This window comes from Lagopus muta, chromosome 3 (assembly GCF_023343835.1).
Source record: "Lagopus muta isolate bLagMut1 chromosome 3, bLagMut1 primary, whole genome shotgun sequence".
Taxonomy (NCBI): domain Eukaryota; kingdom Metazoa; phylum Chordata; class Aves; order Galliformes; family Phasianidae; genus Lagopus; species Lagopus muta.
This window is the reverse complement of record NC_064435.1, coordinates 91500577-91520131: the sequence shown is the minus strand read 5'-3', so window position 1 is coordinate 91520131 and position 19555 is coordinate 91500577. Positions and strand designations below refer to the sequence as shown.

The 19555-nt window shown below is 39.0% G+C and overlaps 1 protein-coding gene across 4 annotated transcripts in view; it reads right to left on the bottom strand.

Moving 5' to 3' along the window:
* Positions 1-972: 972 nt before the first annotated feature.
* The window catches only part of ICE1 (interactor of little elongation complex ELL subunit 1), a 30306-nt gene continuing 11723 nt past the window's right edge, over positions 973-19555 (bottom strand). For 2 of the 4 annotated variants that reach the window (XM_048940702.1, XM_048940703.1), the window contains exons 13-20: positions 18431-18780; positions 13181-17974; positions 11667-11835; positions 8484-8644; positions 4665-4855; positions 3904-4010; positions 3198-3296; positions 974-2378 (exon numbers count right to left, since the gene is read on the bottom strand). In XM_048940702.1, the coding sequence (XP_048796659.1) occupies positions 2197-2378; positions 3198-3296; positions 3904-4010; positions 4665-4855; positions 8484-8644; positions 11667-11835; positions 13181-17974; positions 18431-18780 (6053 nt within the window). In that variant the 3' untranslated portion in view covers positions 974-2196. The other 2 variants (XM_048940704.1, XM_048940705.1) reach the window with 2 other exon arrangements.

Here is a 19555-nt window from a genome sequence, read left to right as displayed (position 1 = left end):
TTATAACTGGAACTCCTTGTTGCTAGCCAGGCCAGAGGCAAGGTGAGGAGTTCATTACAATGTTAATTACTGTAGACTAGTACAAAGCCAACAGGGAAGAGATTACGATGCTGATACCTATAAACTGTTGTAACCTGTGACCCGAGTCACAAGATATAGAAAGTCCTATAGCAGGTACCATGCAAGCCAGCAGAAAAATAAGTGTCATTAGAAGCAGTGCAAATAGAGATGTGCCCTGACCTAGTCATAGCTTCCATGGAAATAAATAAGAAGCATTACTTTTGGAGCAACCTTTGTGTATGCAGCCCCAGGCAAGCCCCAAGTTCAGACGCTCATGATGGTATGGAAACATTCAACTTTGTTTTTACTCCTGCTGCCAATGCTGCTACCATCATCCCCTTCGGTGAAAGCTGGAGTTGATAAGCGCTGTGATTTTTACAGCTCTTTGGAGCCTGACTTCACCAATGCAGTCTTCCAACTCATTTGAAAGATTCTTTACTCTGAAGTGAAACTATGCAGAAATACACTTTTTTTTCCTCTTTTTTGTTAAGACCACAGCATTGTTTTGGGGGGAATGTGCCTCTTATTGTGCCGTTGAATTCCTATTGGAAAACCTCCAACGTCTGCTCTTTCTTTTTTTCTCCCATATTAAAGAATGTATATTACATGTCAGTCATCCCAAATAGAGATTATTTTGGCAAACACACACTATTATATTAAAGTGTAGTCAGACTAAGAACTTGCTTCTACAGATAGATAAGCAAGAATGTAGAGCAATTTCTTTAGAAACAAAGTACTCATACATTTTGTATAAAATGTATATTGACACAAACTATATAACTTAGTATTTGTATTTTACAAAACACAATTTTTGAGCTATTAATACCAGCTATTCCAATCCATGATTTTACATTTCCAATGAATATTCACACACATTAGTGAATTGGTGTTACTTCTTTAGTCTTTATCAAGAAGTCTAGAATAAGAAGCATAACATTCAAGGGAGGTTCTTATTAAATTGCATTAATCCCAGAAACAGTAGGTTTAGACAATCTGAAGTAGATGCAAACACAAACTGGAAAGGCAGAATAAGCTAAAGCTGGTGTCTAAATGTATGATGCATCAGGCATTGGTACCACAGGCAATACCAAAAACAGCGTGCATACTCTGTTGAAGACAGCAGCATCTAAGTGAAGCAGAACATCAAGAAGGCGGGAATTCCTCTTTCTTTAAAGAGCTGTCTGCTAAGGCAGAACATGCAGGAAAAAGGATGGGACCATGTGGCTCATGAAGCGACTGGGAAACCGTTCATAGGACCAGTAAACAGAACCTGATCCTCAGGTGCCAGAAAGACTTAAGAGATCCAGAAGAAATTGAAATGCTGCAACTGAAAGATACTGAACTGACTGCAAACAATCCCACTGAAAACTCTTCCCCTCAAATCAGTACTTATTTAAACTAGAAACAACAGTTCATTCCCAGTGCATTATTTGAAAAGACCAACAAGAACATAACAGTGTTTGCTTCTTTTATTATGGAAGATATAGAAATGCAGAGTGTAGTGAAGCTATCATTAGAAGTTTAAACTTCTTCTGAACCAACTTTCTATTTACATTCACAAAATTTCCCAAGTGGAACAATATCAAATGTAAAAAACACATTATCGGGATATACCATATATACAAGTTCAGAGATTTCATACCTCTGTTACTCTATAAGTGACTGTAACACAAGTTCTACCTCCTTTACACAAGTATTTAATATTAAGTTGATGAAATTACTCAAGGAACACAAAGCAGAATCTGGGCAAAATTCTGCTATCTGAACAGCTACTTTACAAATATAATACAAAAGAATAGAGCCAAGTTTCAGCCAAGCTCAATCTTCTGCTGTAGCGAAATGCCCATGCTCCAAATTGAACTACTGATTATTATTGACATTACGCCAGAAATGTCTTGGAAATCAAAACCATACTGGTTTTCAAGATCGCTGATGAGTTATTTGGAAATGCAAGCCTTTTTACTTCTTTTAAAACTCCGCCCTCAAGCAGAAAAGCCAAATAAAACAGTTAAGCTTGCTTTGTATGATCAGACATTCTTTTAAGAAGAAGACACCACTTTGTATTGCTCTTATCTGGAACCAATTTCTGCTTAGTAAAGTAAGGCACTTCTTCAGACAGGACCATTTAACTATGCTTTAGGGTAGGTCCATTTTACACAAAGAACTGACTTCAGCTAGGCCTCTTGTGACCGCAAAAGGGATGCTGTTAAGAACTGTAGCTTTCCAAGCATGGATGGCCCCAACAATACCGGATGGATTGCTTGAACCCAAGTCGCACAGTGAATATATGGCCGCCAGCTGCACACCCCATGGAACATCTGCAAAAAGTTAACACAAATTAGCTTCTATCAACTTGAATATGCAGCAATTCTGGGGGAAACTGTTAGTTCAAAAACTGGAATAAAAACATCAACAGGTGAGATATCTACAGCCTGAAAGTAGCAAGAAGACAATCTGCACAAAAATTCCTTAACATCTCATTTTATACTTGCACTTCCCAGTTCTCTGAATTCAGCAGGGTTTTAGTATTCAGTGGACACAAAGGATTTGAGCATCCAGTAATTGTACTCTAGTGCAGGGTGATTAAACTGTATGAAAACAAACAGATTTACACAGAGACAGAAAAATACGATTACAGATGTGTCCATCCACTTACTTGGAAAAGCCTGAGACTCAAGAGAGAGAAGCTGTAGGTCAAATAATTCTCTCACAGCAGTGAATGTTCCACCGCAAAATAAACTTAGTATCCAGAATAACTTACTACTGCATATCTCTGCTGCTCTTCCTGTCTCGCATTGTCTCAGTCAAGAATTTAGAACAGTATGAGCTGCTCAGGTAGCAAACAAACAATTCTTGCTTGTGTCAAAATGTACTCTGAGGCAGCTGGTACATTAGGTGAAACAGAATAATTTCAAGTTGTCTGAGAATACCTCCAAGAAGCTCCCTGACTGAGAAAAATATTAATAGCCAGGCTTCATTATCTTTGGAAGAGCCAGGGGCTCAAACTGAAACCTGTCTGTTCTGTTCCTTAGTAACATAAAATTGCACAAGCAGGCTGTTCTGGCACAAATGTCCTAATTTGTACTCATTCTGTTTATTGCAGATTTTATATTAAAGTTCTTCTGAACAGACATTACCTTCCTCTTTTGCATGCTGTACAAACAGTCCAATTACAGAACTAATATTCTTCACAGCAGAAAGATATCCTTCCTTCAAACCTATTTGTCCCAAGCGACCTGAAAAAACAAAAGAAACCCCAACAAAATAAAAACCCAAAATCCTCCCTCTTGTTACTGCAACTGTCTTGGGAACAACAGCAGTCCTATTCCTCTTCTGACCACAGATCCCAAGGTATTTTTCATACAGTTTGAAAGAATAAACTCTTGAAGAACGCAACTTCTGTTAAACATTATGTAACTAAAAACATCTAGTGGAATCCAGAGTTCATCGATTTATGCTGAACGCCACCTAGAGAGCAAATTAAGGACTTTAACTTCACAAGTGGCAAAGCCTTATTTTATATACTTTGGTATAAAAACATGCAGCTACCAAGGATACGTCTTCATTTCAAATACATAAAATATATTGATATTTACTATCATTAAATCATAGTAACATCTCTCAGAACCTAAGTACATGCTTTTCACAGGATGGCAAACAGAAAATACTCGCACAAGATTGTAACAGTTTGTCTTTCAAGGTGAAAAATCTTTTGAGGAAATAAAAAAAATAATTAAAAAAAAAAAAAAAGCAAAAATACTTTAAATTACTTTCCACACTGGACTGACCTTTTTCAAGGACATACATTAAGCAGAAGTTCAAAGAAAAATTTAGATTACTTACCAATTAGCCTGAGTGTCAATGCTATAATACTGTCAGGAACAGATTGTGCAGTTTCACGGTCTTTTCTCTTCTTTATCCATTTATCCATAGAAGGCCAAAGCACTTTGCTGTGAAAGATGAATTAATTTGAAAATTTGATACTGCATGAGGGGGTGGTATTTATAGAATAACAAATGATTCTTTTGCTTATCATGGATTTCCCCAATTCCATTTATATCTTTAATTCATAGAGTCTCTCCAAGCACTGGAAGGCCACCATGAGGTCTCCCACAGCCTTCTCTTCTCCAAGCTGAACAAGCCCAGTTCCCTCAGCCTTTCCTCACAGCAGAGCTGCTCCAGCCCTCTGCTCATCTCAGTGCCTCCTCTGGCCCCGCTCCCAGAGCTCCACGTCCTTCCTGTGCTGGGGGCCCCAGGCCTGGACGCAGCGCTGCACATGGGGCCTCACAAGAGCCGAGCAGAGGGGGACCATTTCTTTGCAACATTCTGCTTCTCTACATGAAGTCCTGAGGGTACGCCACTGACTTTTTACATCTGTATTTGGATATGACTTGTACACTTTTGAAATGTCAAGATATTATACAAGTTTATTCTATCACTGAAAATTAAAAGTTTTTATGTTACAAATAGGATCCGATGCTTGTTTTGGAAAAAAGAAAAAAAAAGATTAACAACACAACCAACAAACAAAAACAAAAAATCACCAACCAAACAGCAACAAAAAAGCACGTAAAAATGTCTGGACAAACTGCTTGCCACAATACCTTATAACATTGTCATGTGTCCAATCCCATTTAAGGTGAGAGCAAAGTAGATCAATAGCAAATATGTACTGCCAAGCATCGTCACTCAGATCTTCTCCATACTGCTCATTCAGCTGAAATTCTACCTTTGGACATGACTGCATTTCTAAAAGCAGGTTTGAGACCATAATACCAGCATCTGAAGATGAACCCTGGAAATGCAGAAGTTGATGACCTTAATGAATGAAAAGTTACAACCTAGAACCATACTCTTTACAAATAATAGATTCTGACTATGTACAGCAACCACTAGAGATCATCTTACACCACAAATCCAACTTTTGAGCTTGACTTAACACAAACAAAACACAGTGAACCAATACCTTCTAGTTCTCAATATTCTTCTTGATGGTTTAAATAAGAGCAGTTTGAGTAAACAAACATGACCACAAACCATACTCTTCCTTCTGCTTCCACAATTTGGAGATTTTTATTTCTCTTGGCAGTACTTTAAGGTTAGAAGAGCCCTTATCCAATGTAAGATTACACCAGTAATACTCGCTTTGAGATATTTTTTTTTTTTAATTTTACGATGCTAAAATTTGTTATTGATTATCACTCATTAGGGTTTAATTTCAAAGCAAGTACTTTCAATATCTGAAGTAATAATGACTGAAAAAATGTCACATAACATTGTTCTGCTAATTAAAAAGCTAGAGTAAGCAAGGAAATTTAAAGACAAACATCCTTTGAAAACCTTAAGAAATAAGACAAAACATTTAGGCACATAACACAGACATAGTGGCTGCTTAATTTCTTGGTACTTAAGACCATATAAATAGGATATTCTGCAATGTCACTAAAATTGGCATACTTCAGCTGAGAACAAAATCTCCATGCTACACAAGCTTTTCTGTCACACGTAGGGTCATCTTAATACTGAGATCATAGAATTACAGAATCATTAATGTGGAAAAGACCTCTAAAATCATCAGATCCGATCATCAAACCAACACCACCATGCCCATTACACCATGTCTTTAAGTGCCATATCTACATTTTCCTTGAACACTTCCAGGGACAGTGACTCCACCACTTCCATGGGCAGCCTCTTCCAATGCTTGACCACTATTTCAGAGAAATTTGAATTAATATCCAACTTGAATCTCACCAGCACAACTTGACGCCATTACCTCTCACCCTCATTTCACTACAGCTTCCCTTCAGGTACCAACTGAAGGTACTTCAAGCCCAAAGCTAAACACAGTACTCAAGGTGAAGCCTCACCAGTACTGAGTGTAGGGGGACTATCACTTCTCTAGTCTCGCTATTTCTGATACTAGCCAGAATGCCATTGGTCTTCTTGGACACCTGGGCACACTGCTGGCTCATGTTAAGATGGCTGTCAGCCAACACTCTCAGATCCTTCTCCACTGTACAGCTTTCCAACCACTTTCGCCCAAGCCTGTAGAAACTGCACAGGATTGTTATGAGCAAAGTGCAGGACCTAGCACTTGGCCTTGTGGAATCTCATAAAATTAGCCTCAGCCCATTGATTCAGCCCACCCAGATTTCTTTGTAGAGGCTTCCTACCCTCAAGCAGACAAACACCTCCACTCAACCTGGTGTCATCTGCAAACTTATTGAGGACGCACTGAATCCCCCTGTCCAGATCATCAATAGAGATATGAAAAAGAACTGGCCTCAGTACTGATCGTTGGGGAATACCAATTGTGGCTGTTTGCCAGATGGATTTCACTCCATTTGCCACCACTTTCTGGGCCCAGCCATTCAGTCAGTTTTTAACCCTATGAAGCATACGTTCATCTAAGTCAAGGGCTATCAGCTTTTCCAGGAAAATCACACACAGAATCACACAGAATCGTAGGGGTTGGAAGGGACCTCCAGAGATCATTGAGTTCAACCCCCTAACTTAACCCTAACCCTAACCCTAAATGCTGTAGAAGATACAGCATCAAAGGCTTTACTAAAGCCTATGCAGACTACATCCACAAGAAGGTCATCCAGTCCTAGGAGAAAATCATATTGGTCAAGCAGGACCTGTCTTTCATGAATGTGTGCCTGGTTAGGCCTGATCCCCTGGTTGTCTTATACATGCCACGTGATGCCATGTGATGATTTGCTCCATAACCTTCCTCAATATCAAGGTCAGGCTGATTGGCCTGTAGTTCCCTAGACTATCCCTCCAACCCTTCTTGGAGGTGAGTGTCACACTGGGAATCTCCAGTCATCTGGGACTGGTTGACCAGGACTGCTGATAAAAATGGAAAGTGGCTTGGCAAGCACTTCTGTCAGCTTCCTCAGTACCCTCAGTTGGATCCCATCTGGCCCAACAGTCTTGTGACAGTCTAGACAGAATAGCAGGTTGCTGCTTTTCTGAATTGTGGGGCATTTACTCTGCTTCTCACCCCTGCCTAGCAGCTCAGGGGGCTGAATACCCTGAGGATAATTATCTGATTCATAAAGACAGAAGTAAAGAAGGTGTTGTGTACCTCCGACTTTTCCTCATCCCTTGGTGGTGATATTTCCTGCTGCATCCAATAAAGGATGGAGATTCTCCCTGGCCCTCCTTTTCCTTTTCATGTATTTGTAACAGTTTTTGTTCACTTTTACATGATGGACAGCCTATTGCCTTTCTAATTACAGCAAAATCCTTGTACTCTTCCCGAGTTGCCTAACCCTTCTTCTTCCAAAAGTAGCAAACTCTCTTTTATGAATGTGATCTTTTATAACACACTGTCAATCATGGACCAATGGAAATTTCTCCCTGTATTTCCATCTTACAGAAAAGGTGACATGATTAGCCCTCATCAATAGAAGCTCCTGAGATTTTTCTCCCCATCTGCAGCACTTCTCATATTTTATGGAACTCCAAGTCATAAAGTAGGTAGCGAGAGTATACAGAACTAATGGTTCCGGGGACATTTACTAAGGCATATGTACATGTATCTCTACTGGCACAAGATTGAAAGCAATAACCTAACAAAAAGGAGAGTATAATTTACAGAACTATAGGTCTTCCACCATGCAAGCCTGGTATTAATATCGGTCTTCAAAACTACTAGGGCACTGGCTTTTAGCAAGCACTCAAACTTGTTACACAAACTTTCTATCCAGAAGCAAAGTATCTCCAGCTTCTCATCTGCATTATGTAAATTTGCTCTTACAGATATCAAGGATGATCCAGTTTTTCCACTTTGCAACATTCCTTTTAGGATAGCAATATGTGCCTGCTTAAAACTGACAGAAATTAAATGACTTGTCCAGGATCACACATGAAGTCCTGGGCTCATACTTGAACTTGATTGTAACTACTTGTGAAATCAGATTTGTCAACATTTTTGAGGGCAATAAGTGGTTACTTACAGTGTACCTCACAGAAAGATCACATGTAAGATGAGACATGCTTATCCTGAAAATAAGTGTGATAAACAACTTCCCATTACAATTAAAGACAGACAAGCTCAATAAAACTGAAAACAAAACAATACCCCATATTCACATATAGGCATATAATTCCCTGGTTCAAGAATGCTTAAATAGAGAAACTTAAAATATAAAATCGATGTTTACCTTAAACATTTAATAGAGGGATTAGTAATAATATGGAAAAGAACCAAAACAATGTTGTGTTTTGATAGGACTTAGATAACCACAGAAAGAAAGACTTAAGTAGCATTAGTTGTGCAACTTTACAAACTCCATAAGATATTCACTGAGCATTTTTACATCCTTCACCAGAAGCTTCTTGGTTTTATACAGCCTGCAAGGGGAACAAAGCAGATGAAAGCTGACACTGTTAGTGAAAGGAGAAGTTACCTGCTCCCAGCTGAGACAGGCATTCAAACAGGCCAGGACATTGTCATTTGCATTCTGCCTGATAATTAATTGCATAGCTTTGTTGATTGCACCTTGGAAGAAAAATATGTCAGGCCATATATTTGTGCTGAATATAATCAATTTCACTGAGTCTGGAAAGTCTAAGAAGAAAAAAAAAGAGAACATAAGTTTTCAACATTTATTAAAAGCAAGTTAAAAGTATACTCAGACATTAAAAGCTAGTACATTCCACAACAAGACAACAAGGAGAAAAGGCAGAAGTCACTTAACAACTGCAGACCAGTGAAAGGGAGTCATACTGTCACACCTCAGTCCTTTCCTTAAATTGATGTGAAAGGGGAGGAATCAAACAAAAAAGCCACCCCTCCCACTGTAATAGTCTTTTTTATTTTTTCTTTCCAAAAAGAGAGTGTTTTAGGCAGTAGTTCTTGCTTTTATTCTTCTTACTGCTATTTAGTTTACTGAGTGGTCTTGGAGCACAGAAACTGGATTCTTTTATGATGACATTAAATTGGAACATGCACTCCAGAATCCTGCCTAGTACACTCCAGTCACAAATGGATACTCAGATCACTGCATCAAGCCAAAGGTAGTCATGAAGAAAAAAAAAAAAAAAAGAAAAAAAAAGGAAGAAGATGACAAGAACAGCAGAGGTGAGTTATTTAATGCAGAATACCTGAAAGGAGAATGTAACAAAAATAGATGGACAGGAAGTCAAGAGAACAAATGATGCAAGTCTAAAGAGGCAGTACTGACTACTTACAGACAATCTGGCAGATGTGTAGAAGAAACATAGTTCACTCTTATTGCCAAGTTTCTGACAAGAATTAATATGTGAAACAATATTGATGATAAAATCTCAAAATAAATGCATTGGTAATCAAATAAAAATAAATTCTGGATGCCATCTACAGCATGGAAGAAAAGATTATCAGGAGTAGTCAATATGGGTTCACCAAGGCGAAATCACGATCATGATAGCCTTCCATATAGCCTGTAGCTACTGGTGTTCCTCAAGCAGTCAGTATTGGTCCAGTCTTGTCTGACACCACCATCAGTGGCCTGGATGAAGGGACAGTTTATCCCCAGAAAGTCTGCTAATGATACAAAGCTGGGAGGAGCAGCTGACATGAGAATGCTATGCTGGCATTCAGTGAGACCTGGACAGGCTGGAGACCTGGGTGGAAAGGAACCTGATGAGGTTCAAAAACAGAAAATCCTGCACCTGGTGAGGAATAATTGTAAGCATCAGTATAGTTTAGAGATTGATCTGCTGGAAAGGAGTTCTGCAGGACCAGGTGTTCTGGTGGGTAACAGCTTGACCAAGACCCAGCAGTGCGCTCTTGTAACCAAGAAGGACAATGATGTCCTGGGATGCCTTAAAAAGAGCTTGGCCAGCAAGTCAAGGGAGGTTCTCCTCCCCCTCTACTCTGCCCTGGTGAGACCACGTGTGGAGTATACAGTTCAGGGCTCCACAGAATTCTCCCCTGAGCCTCTGGAACAGGAGAAAAGGGAAAGGGAGACAAGAGAGTGTCCAGTAGAGGGCTGAGAAGATGACTAGGGGCCTGGAGCATCTGCCTCATGAGGAAAAGCTGAGAGACCTGTGACTGTTTAGCCTGAAGAAGACTGAGAGGGGATCTTTATGAATGCTTATAATAAATGCCCAGTGGATGAGCAAGGCCAGGCTATTTTCAGTAGTGCCTTGTGATAGGACAAGAGGCAATGGGCACAAACTGGAAAACATGAAGTTCTGTCCAAACATGAGGACTAAACTTCAAACTTTAGTCTGAAGGTGAACAGCAGAAAGCTGCCCAGGGAAGTTGTGGAGTCTCCTTCTCTGGAGATCGTCAAAACCCACCTGGACACTTTCATGTGCAACCTACTCTAAGGAGCCTGTTTTAGCAGGAGGGTTGATGATCTCAGGAGGTCCCTTCCAATCCCTATGATTATGTGAAATGAATGAAAAAACTCCTCAAGATATGTTTATAACTTTTCACATTCAAAATTAATAATAAAAACACAGAACATACACAACAGGAATTCATGTAATTCTAAGTAACAATAGAAAATCATTCAACATAGTTTGCACTTAGCTACTGGTGTTTAGATCTTACTTCCTCCCCCAGAAAAAAAAATGAACTTCTAGAAATTTGTAAGGGCCTACAAAAAGGTAAAGTACCAAGATACTGCAAAATAAAAGGCTTAATTGCTAGACTAAGAAAAAGTAGACACAGTAGAGTAATAAGATTAATAAGATGAAAAAATAGAATGATGATGATTGACATTGATAGAAAGAAAGGCAGGTAAGAAAACAAGAGTTACAAAAAAAGAAAAAGAGAGGAAAAATACTTAAGAACAGAATAAAATCATAATCTTTATTTTAAAACAAAAGAAATACCTTAAGCTTCAATAGTTGTGCAATTTAGCCCTGCAGTGCACTCCAGTTGCTATTTTTTTAATCTGAATTTGGCATGCAGATACCAATATACTGCTTTTGATCTCCAGATGGTCACAGATTTTGAAGTTAAGTGAAGCCCTTCCAGAACTACTACAGAGTTCTCAGCTACTAGTGATACCATTTATGTTTAATTACCTTTGTTACTTTATCACTCAAGATAATGGAAACAAATGGAGGAAAACAAAAAACACCAATCAAAACCTCTCAACCAAGCAAGGCTTTGGACAACAGACGACGGCAAAACATTAAGGAGGACATGTTACATAAATGCACTGGTTTTGATCCTGGTGTTGTTGTCCAACTCCTGACACTGTTTTAAGCCAAAAACTAAAAAAAAAGTTTCGGATATCAGTCTTTATTTGGTAAAAACAATAATAAGCAAAAAGTACAAAATTCCCTGGCATCACAGTATCATTTTGGAGATGACAGGGCAAACATGAAAGCACAGAGTATTTATTTGAAAAATGAGTTGACCAGTAAGAGTGCCAAGCTGAGATACAGAGATACAGAGGTAGAGGAACCAAACAAATTTCTTCTAGAATGGTCTGTATCTCTGTACTGTAGATGAAAGGTCTAAGGAAAGCGTCCCTTTCACAGAAGGATTTTTTTTTTTAGTATTTGCTTTCAGAGGCAATCATTCTGTAACACTATAGCACAGACACATCACATCGTTAAAAACACGAGGCCACCAAGACACACTATACCTTCTTTCAGTAAGCTATAGCAGAAGAGGCGGGCTCTTTCCAAATCTCCCAGCTGTCGACAAACTCCTGTATAAACTCGACAAAGAGCCTGATTGAAACTGTAAGTCGAGGCCATTTTCTGAGCCTTGAGTTTATTGAGAATAACGTGCAGCAATGACTCCGCTAAATGCTATAAGGCATAAAAAATAGTTATTAGACTGTACTATATTTGAGAACATTTAATAGCATTATAACAGTATGACAAGAGAACTACCTGTAAGAGCATAGATTGCAGGTATATATACAAAAGAATGCACATAATTAAATCAGAGGAACCACCAAAAGAAAGAAGAAAAGTGAGTAGAAACTTCTCTGAACGCACATGCCTTTAAAGAGAGACAGAACGGGACTACTCTTCTTTAGAAATGAATTGTGTAGTTATATGACTAAAACCTATCTTCCATAAACAAAAAGTGAGACAGCAATAAAGGACCCTAATAACTTAATAAGTGCAAATGGAGCATCTTAACTTGGCTGCTCCCAGAGCTGTCACAGGAAGACAAGCAGCCCATTGTCCAGGTGCAAGTTTTACCAGATTATTCAACAGCAGAGGTTCTCCACAGATCATCTGATGTTCCCTTGAGAAGGTAAGGAGGGGGGTCTAACTGTCTACAGGGATATGAAATACAAAATGAGCAGGATAGAAGAAAATTTGGATTGTGCAAGACTTACTAAAAGATGTTTAGAGGGCTGAAAGTATGAAACAATTGAGAAGCTTAGGAACGAGTGCTCTGGAGGGGCCTTGAGTTTAGGCTGGTAACCTGCAGACATCAAAAGCCTGAATGGTGGCTTCTGGAGAAACCAAAAGTGCAAGTACGTGTGAATCTGAGGGTTCTGGTAATGTCAAAAGTCTGTTCTAGCTATTGTAGCAATATGCATTTGTTTGTGCCATTCTGTAAGTCAACATGCACAAGACCATGCGTTTAAGGATGCCTGAGACAAGAGGGGAGAAATATGAGCCACCTACTGGACAGACTAAAGGAAGGAAACTTCTCTTACGTTACCCACTACAAATAATGCAGTATAAATAAAATACTGCTTTTCTTATGTGTGCATAAAGCATCTACACATAGTTTTGAATCTTGGACACCACTGAACAGTAACTTCTGTTTTGTTTGTTGATTCAACAACTTGGGCTGGAAGGGACCTCAAAAATACTTATTTCTAACCCCCCTGCTCAAGGCAGGGCTGCAAACTACTAGGATCAAACACTACAACAGCTGCCTACAAGCCCATCTAGACTGGCTCTGAAAACCCCAGGGAGGGAGCATCCCTGCTCTCTGGGCAACCTGTCCCATCACCTTACCACACTCTCAATTAAAAACATATAAAAGTTCACATGTATGATTATCTTTCAACACTACACTGTCACTACAGATTGCCTGAACAATTGAGAATTCAACTACTACATGCTCACTATTTCATTTGCACAGGAGACACTATTAAAATACAAAACTCAAAATGATGCTACTTACCCTGTTTTTTGTACCAAATTCATTGACAACTTCTTTCTCTTCATCTCTCATTATTGGAATCTTTGAGATATTGCCCAAATGACTCTGAATTACTGGTAACAAGTCAAAGCAGGATTCAGCAATTTTCTTCAATGCCAACTCAACTTTCTGGCAGTCAGGATCAACGATTTGCTTTACTGGGAAAGATGTTTCTAAACTGGAACCGTGTGCTGAATCACTGATTTCACAGCTCTTGTCATCGGAATTCTGCTCTATTTCAGAGTCCATATTTTGATCGTTTCCGATAACAGCAATACCAGTGGGCTCCAGCTTTGGTGGTTCACTGTCTAACCTCAGCCTCTTTGCACTTCGAGGCATAGGTACTGGCAATAACGTCCTTTTTTCAAGACGACTTGATGAGCTTGAAATCAATTGCTGATTTTTCACATTTGTGTCCTGATCTTTGCTACCGTCAGACTTCAAATTGCTCCCAGTTTTAACAAAAGCAGTTGATGTAGATGCTATTGTTTTGAAACTGCCTATTTGAGCCACAGGTCCAGGGGAACTCTGGCTATCTGAAAGAGCACACAGGTTAAGCTGAATATTGCCCTTTAGAATGTTTAATGTCCTTGCCCTTGCAGATAGCTCTGGATACATAGTGTCCAATATTTTCACAGAGTTCTCCTGAGGAGCACCAGTAGCAGCACCATCTGTTGCGCACAGAGGAAGTCTTCCTGGGACAGGAAGCGCGTGCTTTGGAATAGAAGTACAAAATTGCAAAGGGGAGGAGAGAATCCTTTTACCTACTGCCATTTCTGAAGGTGATGGAGAGGAAAACAGAAGGGCAGATTTGACTGTTGGAGTATCTGTCAGGGGAGACATCAGAGGAGGAACAGGGGATTCACGTAGAGGTGATATCAGTTCATCAAGAGGGGAAAGCAAAGAGGATCGATCAGCAGAAGACATCACTGGGCCCATAGAACACGTAGTGGCTCTTGGAGGAGTAGCAATCAAAGGCAGCAGCAGGGGTGGCAGAGGAGGGCCCATCTCTTGCCTGATTTTGTTTATAGTCTCAGATAAACTTTTTGTTGGCATAGAAGTGTCAGCATTTGCAAGAACTGGCTCAGTTACTTTAACTTCAAGAGCGTTTGTTTTGCTTTTACCTTGAAACAGTTTTTTTGATAGCCTGCCATGCACTACTTGGACAGCTGCCTTGGTTGAAACACTCAAGACTTCTGACTGTTCTTGCCCTTTGCACTTCAATGTATTAGTCTTTTTAAGAGCAACATCCACACAAGACTCTGACTCCAGCATACATGAGTCCTCAAATGCCACTTTTTGTGGCTTAGGAGCCTGATTAACCATTTGAGAATTACAGTCTATGTCAGATAGGGCTGGATTTGCAAAATACTTAACAATGAAGTTTTTTCTTCCATTATCCAGAAAGCCTTTCCACGTTGTACCACTAAAACAGCAAGAAGGCTGTAACCCATCTAACATTAAATTAGCGTTATGTTCTCCTGAGTTGCAAGCAGAGCAATTCTGATTATATTCTTCAAAAATTGAAATGTCCATATCAACACTGTGTGGTAATTTTTGTTGCACATTTGACTCAAACTTCTCAGAATAATTTTCTTCTATGACATTGCCAAGTGCTAACATTCTTGTATTTAATTTACTGTGTTTTACAGCTATTTTGTAAGCTTCTGAGAATGTGGTTAACATCTGGCATAGTGGTAATCTACTTTTTGAAGCACTCAGCATCACAGGGCTTCCTTTGGATGTCCCAGTTTCTAACAGATCTTCCCTACTGTCGTTCATCCATCCAGTTGTGCTATTACCTATCCTGAATTCACTAGCACCATCAGTATTTTCAGAGGCTAATAATGTACATCTTCTTTTCAAAGTAGAATAGTCTTTAGGAAAACCCTCCTCAACCTCACCTGACTTCTCACTTGCCGCATTAGGAGAAGAGCCTATTTCACAATGTATATCCATATCCATTCCTGCATCTGGTTTTAGATGACTACCTGTCGCTGTATTTCCTGACTGCGTTGTTGAATGAAGTTCACACAGTTGGTCACCAGCATCAACAATTGCACCAGTTTCCAGAGCATCCACTACAATTCTTGTTGATGCTCTCAGTTCCTTTCTGAGCTTGGCAACACATTCAGAACATTTCACACATTGGACTTTTTGTAGAGGACAGTCCTTCTCCTTAGATTCATTACTCTGCTCTGCAACATCAAAGGCATTTTCAGACCTTTCAGCGCTATTTTCCTCAGGTGCCTCAAGCCTATTCAACCCTTTGCTTTCCTCCCCAGCTGTTATTGAACAAGTTCTAGAAGAATCTGTTCTAGTTTCCCAAGTAGAAGTCTTGCATTCCGATTCTTGACAAATAATGTTTTGTAAAGTTAAAGTACTCTTTTTATGAGAGTCTGCATGCAGGATTTGTAATTCAACAGATGTCTCGGGTACTTTATCTATTGGCAACTCCTTCTCACCTGGAACTCCCCCTTCATTTTTGTGTATGTACTTCTCAGAGCAGGGGTCCAGTTCTTTGCACATGTTATCTTTTTCAGAAGACATGACCTCAGCACCTTTCTTAAAGCCTTCTAAAGAACAATTAAATGCACTACTCACAATGCAATTTTTGTCTCCTTTTTTTTTCCATGTAGGGGAAAAATCAGAATTTTTTGTGAAATCAGTTTCAACAACTCTCACAACTTTCTGAAGACTGAAATTTAGACCACTAGGCACTGTAGATTCCAAACCATTTCTCACTTGAATAGGGGAACCTGTTTCTTTAGAATTCATACAGTCTGTCTTCAAGTCCATCTGAGAACACAGAGCAAAGCCACTATTAAAATCCATTTCTGAAGAAGGCTTTTGTATGATCTCTGAAACATTATTTTTTTTCACAACATTCTTTTCCTCCTTAAATGAACTGGGACAGGTTTCAATCAATTCCTTGCTTTGTTTGTTTAATTCTGCTTTTGTTTCATCACATTTAGCATCTGTAGTCATCAAGAACTGATTCTGAGGTTCTGCAAATTGTGTTTGAGAAGTAAGATTACTTTCTACTAAGACAGATTGGATGGTATCCACTTTTTCTAACAGTTTACTACTATCCCCTATAAAATCTTCTTGATTAACTTTGAATTCAGACTCTTGAGATTCAATCACTCCAAAGTTCTGAGTTTTGGACAACTCACATTCTATGGTACTACACAGATTTTCAGGTTGATTTATTTCACCATTTCTTTCTGTAGAATCCAACACAAATGATTCACACTTAGCTACGCTACTTTCTGCATCAGTAACACATGCCATCTTTGGCACTGCAGGTATACTTTCCAAATCTGACTTCCCTTGGAAAAAATGACTGAAACTTTCTTCCTGATGATTTTTACCTTCCAAACCTTCCCTTTCCTTTTCATACAGTAATTTTCCATTTTCTGCACTATGGAGTAGCTCTGATGATTCAGCTATTTCAAGAACACTTTCTTTGTTCAATTTCATAGTTTGTTCAACAGATTTGGGTCTGATTATATTTTTGTCTTGAATTTTGAGCTGTCCATCATCTTCTGGAAAGGCCAATGAAGCACTTCCCACCACACATGCTTTTTTGTCTGTATCATCCATGTACAGTGAATGTTCAACTCCTTCAACAGCAGACACAGGTGAGTAACACTGAGAGACCTCAGGTGTCTCCCGTTCACATTTTCTGACTATTTCACACTTTAGTGTATGTTTGCATTGTTCCTCCAGTATCTTTTCACTGTCATGTCTTATTTCAGGGCACTGAGAGTGAACAGTAGATTCAGTGCATACGTCAGTCTCCATAACTATTCCCTCACCATCATACTGTATTATTAGGTCTTCAGGACACTTGGCTTCACAGGAGGATTTAGAGCTACTGAAATTGTACAATACATTTTCAGAGAGCTCTCTCCCATTGTTAGGCTCTGCACAGAGCCCTTGCATCTGTATTGTAGCTGTTGCTTCCTCTCCACTTACCACTTGTTTGATATTTTCCTCAACATTAATTGCTGTATTGGTTATCTTTATTGCATCCTTGCATTCATTTTCAACCACTTCACTCTCTATCAACATACCAGATTTCTCCTCAGAATCTTTTCTTTGAAGTACAACATGGTATTGTTCAGGAGGCAAATTAGTAACGTTTTGGGGAATGGTTACTGCCTTGGGAATTTCTCTTTCATGCTCCGTTTTCATTAACTCTCCATACTTTTCATGTGCACTGTTGTAACCACCAGCTCTGACTAAGATTGCATTCTCCTCTGTTTGCTCAACCTCACTACTTCTTTCTATTTGATTCTGAAGGTTGAAACTGTGTAGCATAGAATGAATTGAAGAGGCCTTTTCTTCCTTGTGCATCTCCTCGATATCTCCTTTCTGTTCTTCTTCGGCTTCCAATTCACATGCTGTTGCTTCCATTAGATCTCTCTTCACAGCTTCCATATTCTCAGAATTCTCCAAACAATCTCTATTAGATTCTATATTTGTAACTGAAGTAGCAACTTCACATTGCTTTGTATTTCTCTCCTCTTTGATTAACGTCGCAGGGCTGATACGAACAATCTTTTCTGTTCTACTCAAGTTATATGAAATTTCTGTATCAAGACTATGCCCATGTGGTTTGTTCCATCTGTTACATTCCTCATTCTGTTTGAATACATTATAACAATTTTGAGACTGAACTTGGTCTTCTTGTAAGATACACTCCTCTGCAGAAGCAATGCAATCCATTTCTTCATCGCTAGAACCTGTGAGCTCTCCGAACAATGTATCCTTTAATGAAAAATACAAAATTAGTTTTCATTTTTAAGAGCTCTATTTTTCTAAGCAAATACACCAATGGCCCTAGCAAGCAGTGGTTTTGAGAGATTGGGCTGACCAGCAGAATTACATCTTTCTACATCATTACTGTTCACAGTTAACAGAAAGCATCTTCGTGAAAACTGGTACTTCTTTGCTTACCTAATTCTATTCTAAGATTACTGAAAAATAACGTTTGAGTAAGACACGGCCAACTTCACTTAAATATACCTCAGAAAATTGCCTTCTGCAGCCTTCCACAAGCAGTATGCTAGAATGAAAAAAATACATTTACAAATCTAAACGCTCAGACATCTTTTCAGCGTATGAGTAAACAACCCCAAAAGCCCAAGAATACCAATTTATTATTTCTGTTGTAATTATATGATCAAGTTAATGCCGAGTTGTCAGACATACCCTCAAACTTACCTGTGTAGCTACTGGTGAAAGCCGTACTGGAGAAAGTAGAGCAGGGAGAGGCCTGGCCCAGTTCAATATATCCATCACATTTCCACCTTGGCCCTTTTGCTCCTGATCAGATAAGGCTGAACTATTGTGCGTTCCATCTCTCTGCACTATCACATCTCTAGTTTTATCCTCACAACCTTGCAGATAATCTTCAGTAGTCCTGTTCTCAAGACAGTCACTTCCAAGAGGCTCAGTATTCACTTGTTGCAGAGCTGTTACAGAATTTTGCTTTCCAGCACTTTCTATTGAAGAATGCCAAGGCAGTGTTTTACCACCATGCTTCCCGTTCTTTTGGTGGGTCTGTACAGTTTCTAAGAGACAAAAACATTGTTAAGAAATTATGACTTTTTTCCTCCACATTTTTCTTTATACAGTTAATACAATAAGACTGAATTATCATCTTTTCAAGTGATATTCCCACAGACGATAAAAACAAACACTTAAGATGACTTCCAGAAATATTTTCCATGTGCTGTTGTTCTCACGTTTCCAGGAGATCACATCTTATTGTTCACAAATGGCCTTTTCTCATGAATAGGCTATATGGATGTACAAAAAAGTCCCACTCAAACAAATACTTTCTGACTTTGATGATTAAGACTATTTTCTCCAGGTTTTCCTACCAGAAATGGCTATACTTGGGTTGCACTGAAGGGCCATACAGTCCAGCAATTTATTTCCATTTTTAGCCTTATAACTGATGTTCCAGAAAAGCAAGATAAGCACGCAGTAACAATTCCCATTCAAGCACTAACTTTCTGCTTAAAGCAATTTCTAGCTTTGAGCCAGAAGCTGCACTTTCATGTTCAAAGCATAATGTGTAAGTCAGTTATATACTGCTACAAACAGAGTTCTTACCATATATCTAGCTTTACGATTTAATATGCATGTTTTAAAGCATTCATTCTTTAAATTTCAGTCTTCGGTTCACTTGTATAAGATTCTGTCTATAACGGTGTGACTTAGTTTAAGCTGAACCCTTAAAGAAAACCTTCCTAGAAGTGAGGTGGTTAGTTTTATGTTTTGTTTTTGTTTGTGTTTTTAAATATACCTATGCAAAAAGGAGTTTGTAACACCAAACAAGGT